General features: G+C 39.4%; 1 protein-coding gene across 2 annotated transcripts in view; it reads left to right on the top strand.

Moving 5' to 3' along the window:
* Positions 1-3,819: 3,819 nt before the first annotated feature.
* LOC103681552 (zinc finger protein 571-like) overlaps positions 3,820-10,902 on the top strand; it is a 31,047-nt gene continuing 23,964 nt past the window's right edge. The window contains exons 1-2 of one of the 2 annotated variants that reach the window (XR_005835482.1): positions 3,820-4,992; positions 6,622-6,755. Coding sequence is in view for 1 of the 2 variants with exons in the window: in XM_008711145.2 (XP_008709367.1) it covers positions 4,965-4,992 (28 nt within the window). In the remaining variant the exon portion in view is untranslated. The remainder of the gene's footprint in view (positions 4,993-6,621; positions 6,756-10,902) is intronic. The other variant, XM_008711145.2, reaches the window with a different exon arrangement.

Raw genomic sequence — 10,902 nt, 5'->3', positions numbered from 1 at the left:
ACATAAGAAGTAGGAAGATCGGTAGAAGAAGAAAGGGATAAAGAAAGGGGGGTAATCAGAAGGGGGAATGAAGCATGAGAGACTATGGACTCTGAGAAACAAACTGAGGGCTTCAGAGGGGAGGGGGGTGGGGGAATGGGATAGACTGGTGATGGGTAGTAAGGAGGGCACATATTGCATGGTTCACTTGGTGTTATACACAAGTAATGAATCATCGCACTTTACATCAGAAACCAGGGATGTACTGTATGGTGACTAACATAATAAAAAACATTTAAAAAATAAAATAAATATTGAAGCCTTAGTCCTATGTTTTTATCTTTAATGGCTTCTAAAATGCTTGTTGCTTTTCAGTTACCTGGAGAAAGGTTTTGTGCCATTCCTCTACCGATCATCTAGAGTGGAAACTAGTTCTCCAATAATGGAATTCTTCTGGCTTAGAAATGGAAATATCTGCATTGGGACTTAAACAGGTTGTGCCTATACAGAAATCCAGACAGTCCTCTTGGCCATCAGGGTAAGGGCCAGTATAAGAAGTGCTAGGGCAGGGTAAAAGTTCATCTTGAAATATTAAGATGATGAAACTCCAAGAATAACACATCAGAGTTGCCTATTTTAATATCTACAGATGTAAATCAATCCTTCAGAAATCTAGCTGAGCACCTGGAAGATTCCCCAGAATTCTAATAAAGTAAGCAATATTCTCTAGAAGTCAGATTGTGAATTGTTGTGTGGGAAATATTCTTAATCAGTAAGGCACAACTAACCGACTAAAGAAATGATCCAGCTGCAACATCACAACTGAGTGGGTACAGTCAGGTGTATTTCACATTGCAGAAGCACATTCCTAAGTATTTGTACCTTTGAAAGATAAAAAACACAAGTTCCTATATTCAGGAAGTTGGAGATAGCATTCGGCTTTATGAATCTAGCAATGGCTGGCTTGTTAAATAAGTTACAGTAAGTCCACATAATAGAATACTAACGTAGTCATTAAATGCTAAATTGCAGCAATAGCTTTAGAATGTGAAAAAGAATCAGGATATCCTCCCAGGAGTAGAATTTGTTCATAACACATCATGCACCATATAATTACATTTATAAAATACATATATACATCAGAAACCTAACAGCTACAAAGGCATCAATAGGTAGTAAAATGTGTGGAAAGTTATGCACTCTTAAGCATGGGGAGGGGGGAGGAGGGGCAGAGGGAGAGAGAGAATCTCAAGCAAACTCCCCAATCTCAGAGCCCAATGCAGAGTGAGTCGTGACTCAGGTCATGACCTGAGTTGAAATCAAGAGTCCGACACTTAACCAACTGAGCCACCCATGTGCCCCACAAAAATTAAGTTTGGACTAAACTTAGTGGACTAAATACTTAAATATAAAACCTGAAACCATAAAACTTCTAGAGGAAAACACTGGAAAACTGGTCTTGGCAATGATATTTTGGATATGAAACCAAAAGCATAGGCAACAACAGCAAAAGTAAACAAATGGCACTACATCAAACTAAAAAGCTTCTGCACAGCAAAAGAATCAACAAAATGCAAAGGCAGCCCTTGGAATGCGAGAAAATATTAGCAAACTGTATATCTGATATGTCAGGAACTCATACAACTCAAAAGGAAAAAAAACCCACAATGTGATTTAAAAATGGGCAGAGGACTTGAATAGACATTTTTCTAAAGACTACCTACAAATGGTCAACAGTTACATGAAAAGATGCTTGATATCAGTAAACATCAAATTAAATAAAATCAAAACCACAAGGAAATATCACCTTACATCTATTAGAATGGCTATGCTCAAGACGACGAGATAACAAGTGCTATCCAGGATGCAGAGAAAAGGGAATCCTTGTACTCTGCTGGTGGGAATGTAAATTGGTACAGCCATTATGGAAAACTGTATAGTGGTTCCTCAAAAACTTAAAAAGAGAACTATCAAATGTTCTGGCAATCCCACTTCTGGGTATATACCCAAAGGAAATGAAAACCTTATCTCAAAGATGTATCTGTACACCCATGTTCATTGCAGCATTATTCACAATAGCCAGGAGAAGACAACCATCCTGTTTGTCTACAATAAGTGGATAAAGAAAATGTTATATATAAATGTACTTATGTATATGTTTATCATATGTGTATAGAACATATTTTCTGTATATAGATACACACACCCACACAGTGGAATGTTACTTAGCCATAAAAAGGAAGGAAATCTTGTCATTTGAGACAACATGAATGGACTTTGAGGGCATTATTCTAAGTGAAACAAGTCAGAGAAAGACAAATACTGTATCATCTCACTTATGTGTGGGGCCTTAAAAAACTTGAAACAAAGTAGATTAGTGTTTGCCAGGTCTAGGGCATTGGAAAAGCGGGGAAATGTTGTTAAAGGGTACAAACTTCCAGTTAGAAGATGAATAAGCTCTGGATATCTTATGTCCAGCTTGGTAACTATAGTCAACCATACTGTATTGTACACCTGAAAGTTGCTAAGAGAGTAGATCTTAAATGTTCTCTCACATATGCACATACATAAAGAGCTAACTGTGAGGTAACGATGTGTTAACTACCCTTATGTGGTAATCATTCCACAATATTTACATATATATACCAAATCTTCACATTGTACGCCATAAACTTACACAATGTTATATGTCAAACATACCTCAGTGAAGGTGAGGGGAAAAAAATCAATGAATCAACAGAAGTCCATAAATGAAGGCAAATGGCATAGAGTTAAATGGTATTCTACATGACATTAGCATTTGCTTCATTTTCTTACCTACAAATGCCAATAAATTAAAGTTTACATTGTCATTGTTCCTAATCTACAGAAAGCTGAGGGGGATTGACTCAGAATTACCACATCATAATAACAGGTAAAATTTTCTGAGCTTTTAGTATGTGCCAGGGGCTGTTCTATTTACACTAACTTATCTAACCCTCCTAATAATGTGGTGAGGTAGGTAACCCTATTTTACAGTTAAGAAATGATGGCACAGACACCCTGGAAGATAGTTTTGTGGTTTCTTACAAAACTAAATATACTTTTACCACACAGTCCAGCAATGGAACTCCTTGGAATTTTACCCAAAGTAGTTGAAATATGTAAAAATTACATGAAATTCAAATTTCAGTGTCCATAAATAAAGTTTTATTGGAATACAGCCACACTCACTTCTCTACATATCGTCTATGGCTGCTTTCATGCTAGAATAGCAGGATTGAGTAGGCGTGACAGAGAACATCTGGCACACAATACCTAAAATATTTACTAGCTGGCTAAATAAATTTTTGCTACATTCAGTAATAAGGATTCATCTCGGAGTCTTAATGTTGACAGAAACATGCCAGACAGATATCATTACGTGGATCGCATTCAAATGAAGTTCAAGAATACACAAAAGTCATCTATGGTGTTAGAAGTCCAAATAATGGTCACCTCTAAGTGGAATCAATGTTTACAAGGGAACATTCTGGCATCTTGGAAATAAATGTTCTCCATCTCGATCTGTGTGTGGTGATTGTCTGTGCATGCAAAAATCATGGAGATGTATATGTAATATTTGTGGACTTCCTCTAAATTATTCCTCCAAAAAAAAAAAAAGACTTAGACTGAATTTGCATTTTTAAATCTCTTTTCTTATAAAGATTTTATTTATTTATTTATTCATTTATTTTATTTGAGAGAGAGAGCAAGAGCACAAGCAGGGCAGAGGGAGAGGGAGAAGCAGACTCCTGCTGGGCAGGGAGCCCCATATGCTGCTGGATCCCAGGATCCGGAACTGAAGTCAGACACTTAACCAACCATCCCTCTTCATTTCAATATAAAACTCATTTTTTCAAATTATTTGCTAGATGAAATTATTTAAGTTTCTCCCCCTCTAAATCCTTTTCCCCCCTCTAAATCTTGCAAGGAAATTGATGCTGCAGGCTGCTCTGTCCAATTTAGGTAGCCACATACAACTGCTTAAATTTAAATTTATTAAAATTAAACAAAATTAAAAATTCATTCCTCAAACTAACCATATTTAATACCGGACAGCGCAAATACAGAACATGAAACCGAGTTTTACAGAAAGTTCTATTGGACATTGGTGCTCCAAAACGTTACATAAATGTTAACCTCATTTTACAGGTGAGGAAACAGAAGCTTAGAGATACCACTATTACACAGTGCTGCATACACTTATTTTCCCACATTCACTGCTACAGGTGAACTCTCGGTGTATCATTCATTTAACAAGTCTAATTATATAGGAATCTGTTCTAAATTCATAACCATGCAAACCAAACACAGAAAATTTTTCTTTGTTATACATTATAATATACTTAGTTGCAGACTGCCTGATTAATCCCAGACACCACCCTTATAGTCACACCGTCCCGGAGACGCTCTCACATAATCCCGAATGGATCACACGTTTATCCACTAACATCCCTCTCACAGTCTCAAACGCAATTTGACACACGGCATAGTCCCCACAGTCTTCGTTTCCCCTGTAGAGGACACTTGGATACAAAAACGCGACCGTGAAGCAAGCGTCAAACCCACATGCCTCTTGAGCAGAAACCTGGTAGTCACAACTACTGCGTCTGAGCCAGAGCTCCGGTCTGAGAAATCCGGACCCTAACTCCTGGTCTTCTGCACCTTTTTCAGCCCTGGACTACATTTCTCTGAAAGCATCACTACAAGACCCAACTTCTGGCAACCTCCTTGGGATTTTGTGGGGTCACTTGAGTAAAAGGAAATTGGCCGGCTCACACCTTAGTAGAGCGAGATCCCCCATTCGAGCAAGGGAGACTCCAGGAGCGCCCGATTCCGGGCCGCACAAAGTGCCCACTGCCTCTGTGTTCTGTTGGATCGAGCTGGGGTCACATTTTTGACTACATTTCCCGGAGGCCACCGCGTCCCTGCGCCATTTCGTACACTTATTCCGTTGCGTCTTGATGCAAGGATCCAGTCTGCAGCGGCCAGGTGAGTGGACCGCCTCACTGGGACCCACACTCTGCATTTGGCTTGGAGTACCCAGAAAAAGTTCCCATGTGGTGCCGGGAATACCGGTATGCCGGCTGGGGCTCGGGGCTGACACGACGTCCCCGGCTCTGGACTACGTTTCTCCTAAGTCGTAGCGCTCTAGGTTAATTCCTTACGGAAGTCGGCCTTGCAGTTGCTGGGTGCCTGTGCCTTCTCTGCCGGTCATATCGGGACCGTCACTTCGGTGCCGAGCGGCGGGGGCGTGGCGCTATTAGGGTGTTCCTCCGCGCCCGTGAAGAGGACGTGCGCTTGGCACCCCTCTCCGCTGGCAGACTCGGCACCGTGACTTTGGTTCCGGGAGGAGGGGATCAGGAGTCTGTTACCCTTAACGTTCCACCGCGCGGGATGTGTTATGTGACCGCTTCGGCGGCGCGATGGGCTCACTTCTAATGCTTTTGGCGGCTTGGGTCCTTCGACCTGTATACTTTACCCCTCTGTGTGACAGACACAGAGTCCGTTGAGAATCGCGTGGTTCCGGCTGCTGTAATTCCTTCACTTTACTGTGCAGAGAGAACGTGCCTATTTTGAAGCTGCCCCCATAATGAGCGTTTACACCTGGAAGTGTCCTCTGCTTTGAGAGCCCTGCGGGGAAAACCAAACCCTTTGTCTGGCTTGAAGTTGTTGTGGGGGATGATCCTAAATTGTTTTGTTGGCTCTGAAAAAGGCTTGATATCCTATGATTGTTTTCTCCATTCTACTTTTTCCAACAGAGCCACACAGGAAAGGAAAAAGAATCTGGCACATCTAAAAAGCTTGCCTAAAATAAGTTGTCATTTTCTTTCTTCCCTCAAGTTTCTTACTTTTCAAGATGTTGCTGCCTCCAGCAACAAACATCTTAAGGAGGATCCAGCCATTCAGTGACTGGTCCTTAGGCATAGCTGTCCCCATAAATGATGGCGCTGCAGAGATGAGCTCACTAAGCTAACTCCATTCTCCAACCACACTACACCTCTCCTTTCCAGCAGACACTTAACGACTGAGCCACCCAGGTGCCCCTCAATTTAGGTTTCTCTTATATAAATGAAGTTGAACATTTTTCAGATGTTTAATGGTCCATTGGTTTTTCCTTTTTTATGAATTGTCTTTTTTTGTTTTGTCCTTTTTTAAAAAAGATTTTACTTATTTATTTCAGAGAGAGAAGAGAGAGAAAGAGCACACAAACATGAGCAGGGGGAGGGGCAGAAGGAGAAGCAGACTCTCTGCTGAGCAGGGAGCCCAACGCAGGGCTTGATTCCAGGACCCTGGGATCATGACCTGAGCCACCCAGGCACCTGTGTTTTATCCTTTTTAATAATGATTTTTAATCTTTCTCTTGATTTTCAAAGTGAAGCTCTTTTGGTCTTAGGAAGAGTTACTTTTTTTTTTTTTTTTTTTTTTGAAAAGTTTTTTTTTTTTTTTTTTTTTTTTTTTTAGTTTGCAGATATCTTCTCCCAATTTGTTATTTGTGTTTGTATTCTTTTCTCTAGGCAATTTTTAAATATAGTAAAATGTATTCATTTGATTGTAAGAAATAGAAAGGCTTTTCTCCTTTCAACCTAAAAGGAACTCAACCATTTTTTTTTCTTTTAGCATGCCTGTGGACTGAATGTTTGACCCTCCTCAAAAACTCCTATGTTGAAATCCTAATGCCCAAAACGATAGTATTTGGAGGTGGAGCCTTTGGGAGGTAATGACATCATGAGAATAAATTCCTCATGAATGAGGTTAGTGCCTTTATAAAAGAAGCCCAGTGAGGATACAATAAGTCTGTGACCAGGAAGAGGGCCCTCATTTGGCCAAGCTGACTCCCTGATCTTGGACTTCCAGCTTCCAGAGCAGGGAGAAATAAATTTCTGATATTTTAAGCTGCCTGTCTGTGGTATTTTGTTACAGCAGCCCAAATGAACTAAGACTGGCATTTTAGTGATTTCAGTTTTTAATATGTAGATCTCTCATCCATTTAGAGTTAGTCCTGGTATGTGGTGTAAAATGTGGATCCAGTTTTACTTTTTACAATAACATTTATGAAATAATCCATCTTTCCCTAGAGACCAGAGGTCCTACGATTCCATTAATCTGAATGTCTATTCAGGTGCCAGTAGCCAGTATTTTAGTGATAGAGACTTTAAAATCTCTTTTAAATCTCAGTTCTCTTCTTTTTCTAGGCATTTTCTGGCAATTCTTGCTTTTTTATTTTCTTGCTCAATGAATTTAAATTTAATGTGTCTATCACCATACTTGTTAGTATTTTTATTGGGATCATATTTAATTTATATTTTAATTTACGTATCAAATATCCTATCCATGTTCAGAGAACCTTTCTATATCATTTTAGCCAATGTATTCTCAATAAGGGTGATACTGCCTCCTAGGGGACGAAAACTGTTGTTGGGCAGGGGTGGGGTGAGGAAATCTTAGATACAGTAATGGTTTGTGGCTCTCCAAAGTGCAGTTTAGCCAACAAAGTCTTGTTCCTGATTATTTACTCTCTCGTTGGCATTTCTTGGATATCACATGAACAGCACCAACATTGAGGTCATAGAAGATATATGTATGCAAGGTAAATGCTACCAAAAAAGATCAGTGCTCCAAATCTGTGGCAAATAGGTGGCTGTAAATGGAGAACATTCTCTCAAATGATGGCTCAGTCTTGAAGTTGTATCACAAGAGGTGGCCTTGCATGAACTCATTGGCTGCCTTGTGGAAGTTGTTTATATTTGATCATGCTTCCGTGTTTGACTTGGGATTTGAGGATTAAATAAAAATAATGTTTTATTATCCTATAAAGTTATTCAACATGTCTCATAAGAGACAAATTTGGACTTAGCTAAGGGATGACTCTATTCAAGGATCAGTGCAGTGAGGGAAGGAAGACTTGTAATTGGGAGAACATTCCACCCATAAGATCTGCAGGCGTCTAAAAGGTCAGGCAGAAAAGAATTTTCTTTTATAAGGAGGGTAAACAAGGCCAGAAAGAAGTGGATGTGGCAGTGTGGGATGAGTGGGTGGGTGGTCAGTTGTGTAGATTTTGTTCTCTGCAGTCAGCTGGGGAGTGGCTTGAGTCATTGTTAAGAGGGTCGTTTGCATCCTTTGCTAGCTCAGAATATAGGGTAGGCCAAATTTCAATATAGGGAGAAGGAGAGAAGTCTGACTAACATTTGGTCAAGTGAAGTTATCAGGCATTTTGTCCAGATTAGTCAGTAGGGTCCAACAGCTCAGCCAGTCATTTATAAGACAAAGAATGGCCATTTGGAGGCTCTGCCTGGCCTTGTCATTGGTTAAAATAGGTTAAATAGGTTAAAATTGGGTCATCCTCCAGTCTTATCTAAGTTATATAAGGAAGGGAGATTCATTTCATTCAGCTGTTTCCTGGTCCACAAAGATTGAGGGGGTATCTCTCATCATGGCCATTTTTCAGAATCATAGAACTGGGTAAAGTTTAACATTGTGAAACCCATCAATTATGTCAACTGCTGAGAAGTCAAAATGTTGACAATAAGGGAATGAACATCAAACAGCTAGTTAAAGTTTCTTCTATCTAGTGAAAGTTAAGTTCACTAAAAAATTTTTTTTAAGAAATTAATTATTCAATTATTTTACTTTTTCTGGAGAAGAATGGTTTTGAATATGTTAAAAATTTGATTACATTGTTTATATTATATACTTACATAAATACATATATTACAGTATATCTGTCCTATTAAAATTTCATAGTGGAAGGGACAGTTAGAAAAAAAAAGTATCTAATGGCTCTTCAGAGGGGCAATGATGGAAAAAGGTGATGAGAAATGCTGTTCTTTTTTTTTTTAATTTTTTAGTTTTTTTTTTAATGTTTTTTTATTATATTATGTTACTCATCATACAGCACATCCCTGGTTTCTGATGTAAAGTTCGATGATTCATTAGTTGCGTATAACACCCCGTGCACCATGCAATACGTGCCGTCCTTACTACCCATCACCAGTCTATCCCATTCCCCCACCCCCCCTGAAGCCCTCAGTTTGTTTCTCATAGTCCATAGTCTCTCATGTTTCATTCCCCCTTCTGATTAACCCCCCTTTCTGTATCCCTTTCTTCCCCTACCGATCTTCCTAGTTCTTATGTTCCATAGATGAGAAAAATCATATGATAATTGTCTCTGCTTGACTTATTTCACTTAGCATTATCTCCTCCAGTGCCCTCCATGTTGCAGCAAATGTTGAGAATTCGTTCTTTCTGATAGCTGAGTTATATTCCATTGTATATATGGACCACAACTTCTTAATCCAGTCATCTATTCAAGGGCATCTTGGCTCCTTCCACGATTTAGCTATTGTGGACAATGCTGCTATGAACATTGGGGTGCATATGGCCCTTCTATTCACTATTTCTGTATCTTTGAGGTAAATACCCAGTAGTGCAATGGCTGGGTCACAGGGTAGCTCAATTTTAAAAATTTTAAGGGAACTCCACACTGTTTTCCAGAGTGGCTGTACCAACTTGCATTCCCACCAACAATGTAGGAGGGATCCCCTTTCTCCACATCCTCTCCAACAATTGTTGTTTCTTGCCTTGTCTATTTTTGCCATTCTAACTGGCATAAGGTGGTATCTTAGTGTGGTTTTGATTTGAATTTCCCTGATGGCTAATGATTTTGAACATTCTTTCATGTGTCTGTTAGCCATTTGTATGTCATCATTGGAAAAGTGTCTGTTCATATCACCTGCCCATTTTGTGATTTGTTTATTTGTTTCTTGTGTGTTGAGTTTGAGAAGATCTTCGTAGATCTTGGATACCAGTCTTTTATCTGTAGTATCATTGCAAATATATTCTCCCATTCCGTGGGCTGCCTCTTAGTTTTTGTGACTGTTTCCTTGGCTGTGCAGAAGCTTTTTATCTTGATGAAGTCCCACAAGTTCATTTTATCTTTTGTTTCTCTTGCTTTGGAGATGTGTCATGAAAAAGTTTGCTTTGGCCGATGTCATAGAGGTTCCTGCCTATGTTCTCCTCTAGGATTTTGACGGATTCCTGTCTCACATAGAGGTCTTTCATCCATTTGGAGTTTATCTTTGTGTATGGTGTGAGAGAGTGGTCGGTCAAGTTTCATTCTTTTGCATGTAGCTGTCCAATTTTCCCAGCACCATTTCTTGAAGAGACTGTCTTTTTTCCACCAGATGTTTTTTCCTGCTTTATCAAAGATTAGTTGCCCAAAGAGCCGAGGGTCCATTTCTGGGTTCTCCATTCTGTTCCATTGGTCTATGTGTCTGTTTTTGTGCCAGCACCATGCTGTCTTTGTGATCACAGCTTTGTCGTACAGCTCGAAATCTGGCATTGTGATGCCCCCAGCTTTGTTTTTCCTTTTCAACAGTTCCTTGGCGATTTGGGGCCTTTTCTGGTTCCATACCAATTTAAGGACTGTTTGTTCCAGTTCTTTGAAAAATGTCCTCATTAGTTTGATCGGGATAGCATTGAAAGTGTAGATTGCTCTGGGTAGCATGGATATGTTAACTATGTGAATTCTTCCGATCCATGAGCATGGATGGAAAAATCTTTTTGTGTCTTCCTCAATGTCTTTCAAGAGTGATTTGTAGTTTCTAGAATATAGATCCTTTACGTCTCTAGTTAAGTTAATTCCAAGGTAACGTATGGTTTTTGGTGCTATTGTAAATGGGATGGAGTCCCTAATTTCTCTTTCTTCAGTGTCATTATTCGTGTATAGAAATGCAACTGATTTCTGAGCATTGATTTTGTATCCCGCCCCATTACTGAATTGCTCTATAACTTCTAATAGTTTAGCCGTGGATTCTTTTGGGATTTCCATATAGAGTATCATGTCATCTGTGAAGAGAGACATTTTGACTTCTTCTTTGCCAATTTGGATACCTTTTATCC

Source organism: Ursus maritimus, unplaced genomic scaffold (genome assembly GCF_017311325.1).
Source record: "Ursus maritimus isolate PB19 unplaced genomic scaffold, ASM1731132v1 scaffold_19, whole genome shotgun sequence".
NCBI classification, from domain to species: Eukaryota; Metazoa; Chordata; class Mammalia; order Carnivora; family Ursidae; genus Ursus; species Ursus maritimus.
The sequence above is the reverse complement of the archived record's forward strand: the minus strand, read 5'-3'. Positions and strand labels throughout refer to the sequence as shown.